At 37.9% G+C, this 14,825-nt stretch overlaps 1 protein-coding gene across 2 annotated transcripts in view; it reads left to right on the top strand.

Moving 5' to 3' along the window:
• Positions 1-741: 741 nt before the first annotated feature.
• The window catches only part of si:ch211-207d6.2 (sickle tail protein), a 211,124-nt gene continuing 197,040 nt past the window's right edge, over positions 742-14,825 (top strand). Inside the window, exon 1 of one of the 2 annotated variants that reach the window (XM_044218727.1) lies at positions 742-1,847. In XM_044218727.1, coding sequence (XP_044074662.1) covers positions 1,568-1,847 — 280 coding nt within the window. In that variant the 5' untranslated portion in view covers positions 742-1,567. The remainder of the gene's footprint in view (positions 1,848-14,825) is intronic. The other variant, XM_044218728.1, reaches the window with a different exon arrangement.

Here is a 14,825-nt window from a genome sequence, read left to right as displayed (position 1 = left end):
ATATAAAAATAATATAAGATTTGATAGGTAGTTGATTTTACATCACATGACATTTTTCATTTCTGAATACAGAACTCCTCAGCACTTAAACTCAGCAAACTATCTCTTTACACAGCCTATGAAAGGTTTGGGTTTTGCAGTCCTTTAATCAACATGAAAATGAAACAAACCCCCACGGGGAGCTTCAGCAGACACTGGCAGACAATGACAAAGTAACATCACTGGAACCAAGTTTCTGAACTGCTCTTATTGTTGGGACTCTAAGCCTTTCAAAACTGCAGGCTCACATCTTGATGAACAGGGTTGTAGATCCATACCCAATATTCTCACACAAGATACACATCTTGTTTGCACATTTTAAGAATGTTCATCTTGTTTCCATAAGATAAAAGGCACAATCCATAATCCAAATGTAAACAAGTATAACACTGTAATTACAGATGTGAATACACAGTAGTGATCTGCAACTTTTGTAAAAGTGTGTCTAACCCTTGTTTCTGCAACAGTCAGAAGGAATAACACCAAGATCACTTACTGAAAACTGGAAGATTAAAGATGTATTGGATGGTAATTTTGGTAGAATCAGAGGCATGAAAGGAAGTAGGAAAAAGGTATAGGGATGACAGCAAAAAAGAGGCTAATGTGATAATTGAGACATCAACATGGATTAGCATGGTGTAAACAGACAATAGCACAGCCAACATGTTAAGAGCAAACACAGCTGAATCAAGAGAGGTTGAAGGAAGAGCGAACAGAACAAAGGGGGAATTTAAAAAAAAAATAAGGAAAAGAGATTTCCCTCTTGGGAAAAAGAGAGGGAGAGAAGAGAGGCGGTGGCAGGGAGACAGAGACCTCTCCCAGAGGAATTCAGGCTCACAAAGGGAGCACACTGCTGACAGAGAGACATCGGCAGGAAGAGAGGGAGTAACACAGAGTGAACTGGCTGTACACTCTGAACAGCTACTTCTTTGCACACTGATCACTGCCGTAAACACAGGGACAGTCCAGTGGTACAGAGATACCAGGATCTGAAAGGGATGAAGGAGGCGGACAAAAGGGAAAGACTGATACAAGACAGGAGAACAGCGTTGTGCAGTGTAAGGCAGAAATAACTGAAGAGCACAGGAGATTAAGAGGGTAGGAAAAAAAAAGATTAATGCAAAGCTGAGGCAACCTGACAAAACTATATCCATCATCACAAACACTTCAGAACAACGTCCATAAACAGAGAAAGACAGAAAGCAGACAGAAGAAGAAGACAATTGCGAGGACAAAAAAAATCTTAAATGTTCCAAAAACCAAAAAGGAAGAAGACAGTTGGATGACGAAACCTGACGGATGCAAAATAATTCAATCTTCATTTCTCCTCTTCTATACATGAGAGAAATAAATAAGAGACAGAAGAGAAGCTGACAAGAAACAAGACAGACAGAAACGAGAGCAGCAGACACGAAAGGAAGAAGAAGCAAGCAGAGCTAAAGGAAGAAGAAAAGAGGGACTAGCAAACGAGGGACCCAGATTAACCCTGGAGTATCTAACTAGCTCTCTGCGCAGCCCAGCAGGGAAGATGTCCAAGTCCTCCACCCGTCTGGGTCGACCCGGATCAGCAGGATCTAAGAGCCCCAGCTTGATAAAGGAGTTGCAGGGAAATCGCTCATGCATGTTGCGGATCGGAGAGAGGCTGATGAGGGCAGGCAGTGAGGGGAACCTGGTCCAGAGACCCATACTAGCCCAGAACCAGAGCCAGGCTTCCTCAGATGGGTTAGCGCAAGGATCGAATGGCCAGACACAACCTCCAGCCCTGGAGGACAAATCCACTGAGCTTACAAGAACTAACTCCAGCAAAGGTAAGGTGACTCTCTCCAGCTTTTTAAACAAACACAGTTAACCTTGCATAATGCTTTAATAATGGAACATAAGATTATCCAAGGCAGCATAACATAATGTAGCACAACATTACACAGCAAAGAGGCTCAAGGTGAGCACATCATTAGATGCTACAGTCAGAGGACAAACGTTTGTGGCTTTTCTACAACTTTACTTCTTAAGATGGGTAAGCTGCCTGGTTATAGCCAGTATTTATCTGTTTTATTTGATTCAATACCTGGGTTGTCAGTGATGTACTGTATCTGTTGTGTCTTTGTTTGTGTTCAAAGAGCTTCCTACAGTATTTTAGTGTCTCTCAGATCCCCAAAAGAGGAGGTTTCCCTAAAGTGTTTTGTGTAGTGTCATATGAAGAAAAAGAAAAAGTTGCTGTGTCAGGGAGTATTTGTTGTGTCAGGAACATCTGAAGTCCTTAATTCCCAGCATAAATAATATGCTTAAGGATGAATGCAGTTTTCAACAAACAGAGGAATGCTCCAGATGTGTTTCAGAAATAAAGACAAATTGACAGAATTCTTCACCCAAACTGGCTCTACTTGGTTTCAGTCTAGATATGTTAATTGCAGTGACTGCTGAAGAAGACAGTAAAAACATGCATGAAATTGTTTAATGTGCAAATAGTATCAGCAGTGAAACTATGTTTTAGCTGCAAGGCCATTGACAGCAGAGTAACATTTTACTTCATTAGCAACATGTTACATTTTTATGACAAGTTTCAGCTCTCTGGTGTTTGGATATGTAGGGTTGTTAAAGTTATATACTTGATTGAACTATTAATGCAATGTCAGCATAATGTGAAAAACAGGAGGAGAACCTCCCATTAGACAAGGCTGTTCACTGTATAAATAGTGTAAAGCTCCTTTTTAAAATTAGTTGAATAGCATTAATATTAGGGTTAGGGGATAATGGATTTACAGCTATGTTGCCACAGATTTTGACACTTGCATAGCTTTTTGTTAAGTGGGATATATTGTTGCTGTGAGAAGTTCCTGAAATTTGACTTGGAATTAAAATGGAGAGGCTGACATGAACCTTTTGTGCTCATAGTTAAAGTATGTATGATATGATTTGAACTCAACATAAGGTCCATAGAAACTGCAATGCATGTTACATTTCAAATAATGTCTTTGGGTGGCATTTACACATTGTCTATTCTATGTCTATGCTGTCTGCCTCACAGTATTTTTAGGCATATATTTAACATGCAAATACTCAAATTAAGGAGACAAATATGATTTGATCTCTGTCTAATGAGTTTCACCTATAGACTGTATAAAACATGGGCGTAGTGTCCGTGACGTCACCCATAGGTTTCACGACTAGTGCCAAACAGGGCAACAAGGAAAACAAGGAATTGGACCTAATTGCAGAGGCAGAGAGCTGGTGAAGTTCAATGATTTAATGAGGAAAAAAGGCTTGGCGGATGGTCAAGCAGCCAAAGATTAAAACCAGGAAAGTCAGTCCAAACTCAGGCAAACAAATCCATGAGGGAGCAGGCAGAAAAATCCAAAGTCTATTAAACAGGCAAGGTCCAAGAAAATAGTTCAAAACATAAGGAACAAACACGGGGAAATGGGCCGGAACATAGGCTCATAAACTAAGACAAATTGACAATGGGGAAGTGAAACCGCACAGACTAAATACTCAGGTGAGGGGGAGATTACAAGACACAGGTGGAACTAATTAAGGCGGGGCAAGCAATCCAAACTGGTGGGAAAGGAGGGAAGTTACTGACACAAGAGGAGAGGAGAAATCCAAAACAATACAGGAAACAGCTACAAAAAAACATTTATTCATTTAACCTTTATTCAAATCTCGAAGAATCATAGAGGGCATGCCCTCATTTTCAATTATGTCAAGAGTACAAAACAGAATAAATACACACAAAATATAAGTAATGAGAACCAATTTTGGGACCAGTTTAATAAGGAAGTGATATATTGTGGCAAGTTGCCATTAAGGGCTTTATAAATAAATAGAAACAAATGCCTTACTGTTAGAGATGCCCACCCAACCTTTTCATACAAGATGCTATATAACGAGAATAACTGTTACCGTAATAAATCTTTGGGCGGAGTGATAAGCTGAATCTAGTGGCTTAAGAGTGGAGGTCGAGGCGTGTCTATAGATAACATCACCATAGTCCAAGAGAGACAAGAAGATGGCCTCAATTATCTGCTTCCTACTGAACTTTGGAAAATTAGCTCTGTTTCTGTACAAATATCTAATTTTTTGTCGCAGCTTGCTGACAAGTGTGTCAATGTGAAATTTAAATGTAACTTTTTGATCCAGCCAGATCCCAAGATATTTGTACTCTGAAAACCTCTCAATGTCCATTCTTACTGGTAATATGAAAACTATTGCCCATATTATCTCTGGCTCTAGAAAATATAGCATGTATTTAGTATTGCTTGCATTCAGGACTAATTTCAAATTAAAAAATGCTTCTTGTAATTTGTCAAAGGCTTGTTGTAGTATCTCAGTGGCTGAGTGTGCAGTATTTGCAAAACAATACAAAACTGTATCATCTGCATAAAGATGGGCATTACAATTTGTTAATAAGGAATGTAATACTGTTAAATTGTGAATCAGACAGGACCCAAAATTGAACCTTGTGGAACCCCCTTTGACAGTAATAGAAATACAGAATGATCATTTCCCAAGATCACACATTCCTGTCTATGAGAGTTTCTTTTAATAAGAATCCTAGAGCAAGCTAGAGGACAGTGGTCACTAACGCCAAGCACAAAATCTCCAGAAGTAGTAATTTTGTCCCTCTTATTGAACAGAATCTAATCTATCAATGTTGATTTTAAAGGATCATTTAAATTAGGTCTGGTCTGCTCAATTAGCTGTGACAGATTGAACTGGTCACACATCTCTTTTAGACTATTTGAGTAATTTGATAACCAGTTTAGTTTAAAGTCACCTAGAACCAGCATCTCTGAGTTACTGTACTGAGCAAGTAAGACTATCAGTTTATTAATTGCACTAGAAACAGTTGAAGGTTGTCTGTATGCACCCACCACATTAATTGAATTGTTACTAGATAGGTTAACTTTCAGAGCAATACATTCAAAGGAATGAGGTATGGTGACAGCATTTAAAACACTTCATATATACAACCCCCCTGTACAAGTTATAGATACACTGGGAAATATCAGAATCATGTATACTCTGTTTAAGACAGGTTTCTATCAGAACCAGGATATTGGGGTCAATCTGTGATACGATAATTTTAAGATAATTTAATTTTAATTGATTACAGACTTCTGATATTTAAATGCATCAATCCCAGGCCATTTCTGGATTTAAATTTGAGGAAATGCGTTTTTTTGCACTTGGTTTCACCATGTTAATGTATGCATATTCTAAACTGCAGTTAGAAAAGCAGAGACGGATTTCACATGCATCCTCGCTGCTCAAAGTGCTGCATAAAGGTTGGATTAGGTTGTTTTAGTTGCAAGGCCATTGACAGCAGAGTAACATTTTACTTCATTAGCAACATGTTACATTTTTATGACAAGTTTCAGCTCTCTGGTGTTTGGATATGTAGGGTTGTTAAAGTTATATTCTTGATTGAACTATTAATGCAATGTCAGCATAATGTGAAAAACAGGAGGAGAACCTCCCATTAGACAAGGCTGTTCACTGTATAAATAGTGTAAAGCTCCTTTTTAAAATTAGTTGAATAGCATTAATATTAGGGTTAGGGGATAATGGATTTACAGCTATGTTGCCACAGATTTTGACACTTGCATAGCTTTTTGTTAAGTGGGATATATTGTTGCTGTGAGAAGTTCCTGAAATTTGACTTGGAATTAAAATGGAGAGGCTGACATGAACCTTTTGTGCTCATAGTTAAAGTATGTATGATATGATTTGAACTCAACATAAGGTCCATAGAAACTGCAATGCATGTTACATTTCAAATAATGTCTTTGGGTGGCATTTACACATTGTCTATTCTATGTCTATGCTGTCTGCCTCACAGTATTTTTAGGCATATATTTAACATGCAAATACTCAAATTAAGGAGACAAATATGATTTGATCTCTGTCTAATGAGTTTCACCTATAGACTGTATAAAACATGGGCGTAGTGTCCGTGACGTCACCCATAGGTTTCACGACTAGTGCCAAACAGGGCAACAAGGAAAACAAGGAATTGGACCTAATTGCAGAGGCAGAGAGCTGGTGAAGTTCAATGATTTAATGAGGAAAAAAGGCTTGGCGGATGGTCAAGCAGCCAAAGATTAAAACCAGGAAAGTCAGTCCAAACTCAGGCAAACAAATCCATGAGGGAGCAGGCAGAAAAATCCAAAGTCTATTAAACAGGCAAGGTCCAAGAAAATAGTTCAAAACATAAGGAACAAACACGGGAAATGGGCGGAACATAGGCTCATAAACTAAGACAAATTGACAATGGGGAAGTGAAACCGCACAGACTAAATACTCAGGTGAGGGGAGATTACAAGACACAGGTGGAACTAATTAAGGCGGGGCAAGCAATCCAAACTGGTGGGAAAGGAGGAAGTTACTGACACAAGAGGAGAGGAGAAATCCAAAACAATACAGGAAACAGCTACAAAAAAACATTTATTCATTTAACCTTTATTCAAATCTCGAAGAATCATAGAGGGCATGCCCTCATTTTCAATTATGTCAAGAGTACAAAACAGAATAAATACACACAAAATATAAGTAATGAGAACCAATTTTGGGACCAGTTTAATAAGGAAGTGATATATTGTGGCAAGTTGCCATTAAGGGCTTTATAAATAAATAGAAACAAATGCCTTACTGTTAGAGATGCCCACCCAACCTTTTCATACAAGATGCTATATAACGAGAATAACTGTTACCGGTAATAAATCTTTGGGCGGAGTGATAAGCTGAATCTAGTGGCTTAAGAGTGGAGGTAGAGGCGTGTCTATAGATAACATCACCATAGTCCAAGAGAGACAAGAAGATGGCCTCAATTATCTGCTTCCTACTGAACTTTGGAAAATTAGCTCTGTTTCTGTACAAATATCTAATTTTTTGTCGCAGCTTGCTGACAAGTGTGTCAATGTGAAATTTAAATGTAACTTTTTGATCCAGCCAGATCCCAAGATATTTGTACTCTGAAAACCTCTCAATGTCCATTCTTACTGGTAATATGAAAACTATTGCCCATATTATCTCTGGCTCTAGAAAATATAGCATGTATTTAGTATTGCTTGCATTCAGGACTAATTTCAAATTAAAAAATGCTTCTTGTAATTTGTCAAAGGCTTGTTGTAGTATCTCAGTGGCTGAGTGTGCAGTATTTGCAAAACAATACAAAACTGTATCATCTGCATAAAGATGGGCATTACAATTTGTTAATAAGGAATGTAATACTGTTAAGTTGTGAATCAGACAGGACCCAAAATTGAACCTTGTGGAACCCCCTTTGACAGTAATAGAAATACAGAATGATCATTTCCCAAGATCACACATTCCTGTCTATGAGAGTTTCTTTTAATAAGAATCCTAGAGCAAGCTAGAGGACAGTGGTCACTAACGCCAAGCACAAAATCTCCAGAAGTAGTAATTTTGTCCCTCTTATTGAACAGAATCTAATCTATCAATGTTGATTTTAAAGGATCATTTAAATTAGGTCTGGTCTGCTCAATTAGCTGTGACAGATTGAACTGGTCACACATCTCTTTTAGACTATTTGAGTAATTTGATAACCAGTTTAGTTTAAAGTCACCTAGAACCAGCATCTCTGAGTTACTGTACTGAGCAAGTAAGACTATCAGTTTATTAATTGCACTAGAAACAGTTGAAGGTTGTCTGTATGCACCCACCACATTAATTGAATTGTTACTAGATAGGTTAACTTTCAGAGCAATACATTCAAAGGAATGAGGTATGGTGACAGCATTTAAAACACTTCATATATACAACCCCTGTACAAGTTATAGATACACTGGGAAATATCAGAATCATGTATACTCTGTTTAAGACAGGTTTCTATCAGAACCAGGATATTGGGGTCAATCTGTGATACGATAATTTTAAGATAATTTAATTTTAATTGATTACAGACTTCTGATATTTAAATGCATCAATCCCAGGCCATTTCTGGATTTAAATTTGAGGAAATGCGTTTTTTTGCACTTGGTTTCACCATGTTAATGTATGCATATTCTAAACTGCAGTTAGAAAAGCAGAGACGGATTTCACATGCATCCTCGCTGCTCAAAGTGCTGCATAAAGGTTGGATTAGTTGCTGTCATGCTGTCAGAGTTCATGCATGAACTATGATCCATCACAGTAATGGTGGGTCAGTCCAGCAGTAGGAATACTCCACTGCCCTGCTATTCACTGCCACTCTTTGACTTGCTCTGGTCAGCTCAGAACCTTTGATATGTGTTTACAAGAAGCGAAGAATACATACAATAATACATACATGTACTCACATATAGAGCCTGACCGATAAATCGGGGGACCGATATTATGAGCTGATTTGATCTCATCACAGATATCAGTAGCAGTGTATATGTCAATGGACAACTAAGAAGAAATATCAGTACAAAATGTAATTTATAAATTGTTACATTACATAGTCTACTAGAGAGCACTAAGTTTACTGACTTTGGATATTTATATTTACACTGAAAAACATCCTGCTCAGTACAGAACTATCATAATTCTTTATTAACCATATTTACAGGATCTTTATCATAGGCAAGAGAAGAGAGAACTCCTTAGACCTTCATCAGGTAACCGAAATGTAGTATCTCTAATAAAGTTTATTGCAAGTAAAAGGACATTGGGCGGGAGTTCTTCCTTCTCTTGCCTATGGCTATTTCCTCCAATGCACCAGTCTACAAGAAACTGAAGGAAAAATCCAAATAAAGGCATTGATAAGGCAATAGGTATGACAACAAATGTACAGTTCTTTGTTTGTAGCATACAAGTCTATGCTGTGTTTGACTCTATGTCTGCACAACATACGAGCATAATTTATTTTCAAGGTCATCTGCTCTCTAACAAAAGAAACACTGTGAGATATACAGTAGCAGCTCAGGCTTCACTTTGTTGTTATTCACAGAAAATTATCCAGCTGTCTTTGTGCTAATATAGCTTTTTACAGACCCGTGCTTCCATGAGTCAAAGAGCCTACAGCAGTGTGTGTGTGTGTGTGTGTGTGTGTGTGTGTGTGTGTGTGTGTGTGTGTGTGTGTGTGTGTGTGTGTGTGAGTGAGTGAGTGAGTGAGTGAGTGAGTGAGTGAGTGTTTTGTTTGTGTGTGTGTTCAAGTGAGTGTTTTATGTGTGCACAAATAAACTATTCTCTCTCTGAGGACATTTCTGTAATGCTTTATAATGAGGCTACATGTCTAAGTCATATATAAATGTATCACTACATCTTCCACTACATGTACAAGAATAAATTCATGTTTGAGTTAAGGCATGACATGTCATGAGGGTCACTGCTAATGAAGAGTAAGTGACTTTATTAGGTGATGTTGACTTCATGCTGAGTAGATAAGAATTAGTACATAAAAGCTATAACTGTGCCCCCTTGATTGAGGTCATGTTGTGATGTAAATGCAGTAATGATTAACTAATAAGTCCTTAATTGCAAGGAAGCATTTATTTAACTTGTTCAATATCACCTGTTGAGCTGAGCATTTTATCAGGTACAGTATGGTTAGGAGTAAAGTAAAAAAAAAAAAAAACAAAGAAGCTCAATTAAATTTGAGGTTGATGAATGTTATTATTATTATTATTATAACACAATGAGTCAGAACTGCTGATTAACAATTTCTGAATTTCATCTGTCGTACTGATAATTTTAATTTCTGTGCAATAGAATTGTGTTTCCATCAGTGGATTATGCCAGTTAATCAGACATTTTTATTGTTGTATTTTTCCTGCAACAGTATCTTTAAATGTTTTGGTAAGATACAGAATCAAACATCAAAATGTTTTTTTTAAAAATGGGAAATTTGTTCCCTTCAGTCATAACTGATTGTTTTAGAAATGAAAATAAAGTTAATTAGCGTCAAACATTTATAATTCACACTAACTGATACATTATTGGAATAGCCTGTTAGGGCTAACATCAATGAAAATCCACAAATGTACACCTGAAAATGAGAGATGAATTACTCACATATCAAATCGATGCAATATGTCAGATAAAGTTTGGATTAGCCCCTAACCCTATATTATAACTATTTTGCAAAGATTTCAAACAAACTTCTTTCACATTGTCATTATGGGGTATTGTTTGTAGAATTTTGAGGAAAATAATTAATTTAATCGGTTTTGAATAAGGCTCTAGCAAAACAAAATGTGGAAAAAGTGAAGCGCTGTGAATACTTTCCGGATGCACAGTAAGACAACAAAAGATCAGTTGAAAATATTCTTGGCAATATGTCATTAGAGTGGCAAGCAAGGACTTACACTACTGAAACTGTATCCGAAATTATTATGGGTGTCCTGACAGAATAGTTTTGCTAATACAGAAAATGGTGATCTGTACTTAGTACGACATTAATTTCTTTACATAAAGAACAGTTCTTGTTGACAGGATCTATTGCTTTGTCGCATCAGCATGACAACATGAAGTTCCACACTCTTTTTATACAATTAAACATAACATATTAGTTAATACATTTTTATTCTGTATGGCAAAGTTACTTTCTTTGTTCCTTTAGCCTTACAGTCCTGGCGTGATGGTGTCCACTTGATGAGGGGTTGAGTTTCAGGGTAAGACTGACATGACACCTGCCATGAACGTGAAGGAGTCATTATGAAGGTTTATGGCTGTTGTCGTTAAATGTCATTTGGTCAATTATGCCACTTTTAATGCAAAGTTGACATTGTTTGAGATGTTTTTGTTATGACAACTTGACATTAACCAAGACAAAAATTTCGACTTAGACTTTCATAGACTGGTCCCGATGGTCCAGCCATATTCAAGGAAGCTACACGCTGATGCTAGCTGCATGGCGGGGGGGATGCATTAATGGCTAAACGCCAATCAATATCTGCATCAAGTCCTTAACTAGCTTCCTGTTTTTACAGGAAACACATAAATATGCTAGTGCATCAAATACCACTCTGCTAGCCATTTTACTCTGCCATTTTGCTCTGTTCTCTTCATACATCCATGACAGACAAGTGAACATAATCCTCCATCGTACACATGGAGGATGCTTCTGCCTTCGCAATCTGCATGTAAAACTGTGTTTTATTTATCTATTTAGTATCATCATTTATTTATTTCCTCTCGCTGTTTTGAGCCCTGTGCTTTTGCCTGCATTGTCCAGCAGCAGCTCAGAGCCCTTTTGATAACGGGTCAGGTCCGATCCTGATTTGATTTAGAGATAATTTTGAGTAACGTGTTGGTTCTGGTACTGAGCTTTGTGGCTGCGGCACGGGTACAGGTTTGCAAACTGTAGCTAATGTGTGTGTTGATATTTATTGCTGCACTCTTTGGAACAGCTGTCTGGAGGAAAAATCTCCAACACGCCTGGCCACGCGACTCAGTAATGTATCATGTTAACTGATTTGATTATGATGGACAATCAGACATCTGATCTCAAACATATCAGGCTTCAACATCATCTGATCAAATTCAAATACTGTATATCTGAATTATTTGAAATCCAGAGTGGGGCCAAAATATTACAGCCAGAGATCTGCTGTCTGTTCCCAGTTCACTCATTCTGTGGCTGCAACCACTTATTAAACAGCTCTTTATTCAACATTTGAAAGTGGTTATTTTTCACCACTTTGTTTGCCATGAATATATTGTTTTTAGATATTGGGGGGAGAGTATCATACTTTGACTAGTTATAGTCAAAGGGAGGGTCCAAAACAAAATATATATTAAAAACGCTAAATCTACAGTTTAAAAAGTCTATTAGATTTTGCAGAGCTGCTTCCTGGTTCAAAGTACTTACCATATGCTTGCACAGTCCAGTGCAATGGACGATTGCAACTGCCATTTGTAGTGCTTTTACTTTAGGTTTCTCTTCCAGATAAGTGCTTCAGAAAATATACTTACTGTAAATTAGAAACTTGTTTGCTTGTGTTGCCTGTACAAATGGACTCCACAGTTATGTCACTGCATCCCAAGAACTCAGCAATGATGTTGGTTAGTAAGGCCGAAATAACCCACATTAAAAAAAAAGGAATTATCCTTTAAGGATATTGAAGGCGCAAAAAGTTAAGCTTTTACTGTCCCACATTACCATAATACAATAAATCTGCAAGGATTGTTGAAGTTGTTAAGAGCTACATTTTCAGTGAAAAGTCCACCACCAACCCCCTCCATTTCAGCTGTCCGAGGATGGAGTGCTATGGAGTGAGCGAGCCATTGGCATCACAGCCTATTTCAGTGATGAAAGCTAAAAAGTTCTCTTGCCAAATCAAAAAGTATCTGTGCTCCAGTCAGCTTACACTTCTCTGTTCTGGGAAAAAGAGACCTCATTATTTTTATCCAGTGCACGCCACTGTTTGGCAGTGAGGGGGAGGGAGGGCGGCAGAGTAATGAAAACTTGTCAGTGTTGTTGCAGTTGCTTGTTTTCTGAATTAAGTCAATGTCAAAGGTTAATGTTAATGTCCCAGATAGTCACATAACTGAAAAATGTGATGGTTTCCTTTCAAGTTTTGTCCTCCAGGAGATCAATTTGTTCCTTCCTTTTGTTGACATTTACACGAATACGCTGAAGACTAACCCCAAAACAAGCGTGTCGTCCAACCACGTCGAACAGTGTTTCTACCTGTTCTGAATAACCACACTCGAATGTGGTTTTAGTGAGGGGAGGGGTTGTTAACAGGGAGTAGTTGTGAATAGAAATGATCAGTAGGTGGCAGTAACCAGCAAACCACCAGCAAAAAAAGAACAAGAGCACATTTGTTTCTTTATACATGGTGGCATACAGCAAGCAAGAAATTCCTAATACAGGTTGAATAATTGCAGCAAGAACAACACGACAACAAGGAGTCAAACAACAACTATTGATTCTTATTGGGCTGTACAAGAAGCTAAAGAAAAAAATTAAATGGAAAAAGAGACCTCTTATAAAAAGTATTCATGGTGTGGCATTCAATGGCACACACGAAAGTGACAGAAATAGTGTTGTGTGAAGAATGAAAACAGAGTTGAGAGAGAAATTCAAACCATGCCTACTTTCACACCTCCACACAGCTGACCAATCACTGCGTGAAGTAGCCATTTTAAAGCACATCAAACTGAAATTAAAATACATTTTTGATAAGAAATGATATATATTAGTATATATATTGTTGGTGTTTTGACTCGTGTACTCAAAATTGTAATTACCAAAAATTAGAAATGTAAGTTTTATTTACTATTCTGCGGTCAGAGTGCCATCTGCATTAGTGTTTTGCAGCAGGGTGCATGATTTTTTGGTTCCGACTGACATTACTGGTACTTTATTTTGATTGGTGTGGGCACTGCAGTCACACTGGCAGCTAACCAGCTGAGGATCAACATTGTTAGCAGTTGCTTAGCTCCATTTGTGATTTGAACACTCCATACGTTAGTTATTCTGTGTCGTGATTATTTGAATCACAGGGTAACAAGAGTGCTGAGGTTACAGGACTACCCACTCATAGTTTTCAGTCACGTGACGTGATGTGGCACGGAGCCCTGGAAGGCATCATACCAACATTGGGGGCCAACAGTGGACACTCCATAGAACGACAGCACAGACCTGTCAATTTTCTGTCTCTTTCAAACCAGAAATATTTAGATCACCTCTCAAAAGAAGAAAAACAAAGATATGTGAACACGCTGCATGTTTTGGGCACTTGCGATCCATATACAGCACCCGCCACAGTATTTTAATCACTAAAAATGGTAAGTCCCTGCCAGAGCTCCACTGGCGATGTTTACATATATCTTGTGGAGAATCTGTCCCCTTACACTGCCGCCAGCGTTAGCTTTATAATAATATAATAAAGATATATTATAAAGAGTACGGTCTAGACCTGCTCCATAGGTAAAGTGCAATGAGATAACTTCTGTTATGAATTGGCGCTATTTAAATAAAATTAAACTGAAAAAACTGAACTGAAAAACTGTTAGCTAGCGTAACTTGTCAAGGCCACTGTAACTATAGTTGGTTGCGTCGGTCCACGAAACGAACCATGTCAGAACAATTATGTAAAAATATAATGACTAAAAATACAATTAAAATACTCAATGTTTACTGGTGCTTACCATTGATGAAATGTTCATTGCAAAGACGTGTGTAACATTACTTTGATGGTTGCCATTCTTTGCCTTCCCCAGAGACGGAGGCACATCTAATAGCACAAATCCACAATCTCCTCCTCTCTGGGTATTTTTTTTATCTTGAACGGGATTCTGTAGAAGCACAACCCAGACTTGTCTCCTTGTCAGTTAGTGCATCCGATCGAACAGCTATTTAGCATTTTGACTAAACAAACCAGATTCAGATTGCTGGCGGGTAGCAGAAGATAACCCTGTTTTGCCCTCCAAGTGGGCGTTCCTATTGTGACGTCACAAAAACTATGAAATCTATGAATTGCTGTGAGGTTTTTTTTTAGCATTAGCCTTTATTGACAGAGAGAGACAGTAATCAATCATCAAACTGGGACGTTGCGATAAACCACTACAGGCTACTCTAGGACACCCCATTGCTGTGAGTTTTGTCACCACATCTGGACCCATGAATGATCCCCTCCTTTGTATAGTGTAGAATGAACACCACACTGTGGCTGTGACCAAAATCACTCCCTGTTTACAATATAGTGCACTTTATTTACTCTCCACCATTTTATTTGAGTGTCTGAATTCTGAATCTGAAGTGTGTGCTCTGTATAGTGCCCTAAAATTTCCCACAGTGGAGCAAAAGAAATAGTATCTATGGCATCTACACTACTTTCTGCAATCCCTCAATG

The sequence above is a fragment of the Siniperca chuatsi genome, linkage group LG13, assembly GCF_020085105.1.
Source record: "Siniperca chuatsi isolate FFG_IHB_CAS linkage group LG13, ASM2008510v1, whole genome shotgun sequence".
Lineage (NCBI taxonomy): Eukaryota > Metazoa > Chordata > Actinopteri > Centrarchiformes > Sinipercidae > Siniperca > Siniperca chuatsi.
The sequence above is the reverse complement of the archived record's forward strand: the minus strand, read 5'-3'. Positions and strand labels throughout refer to the sequence as shown.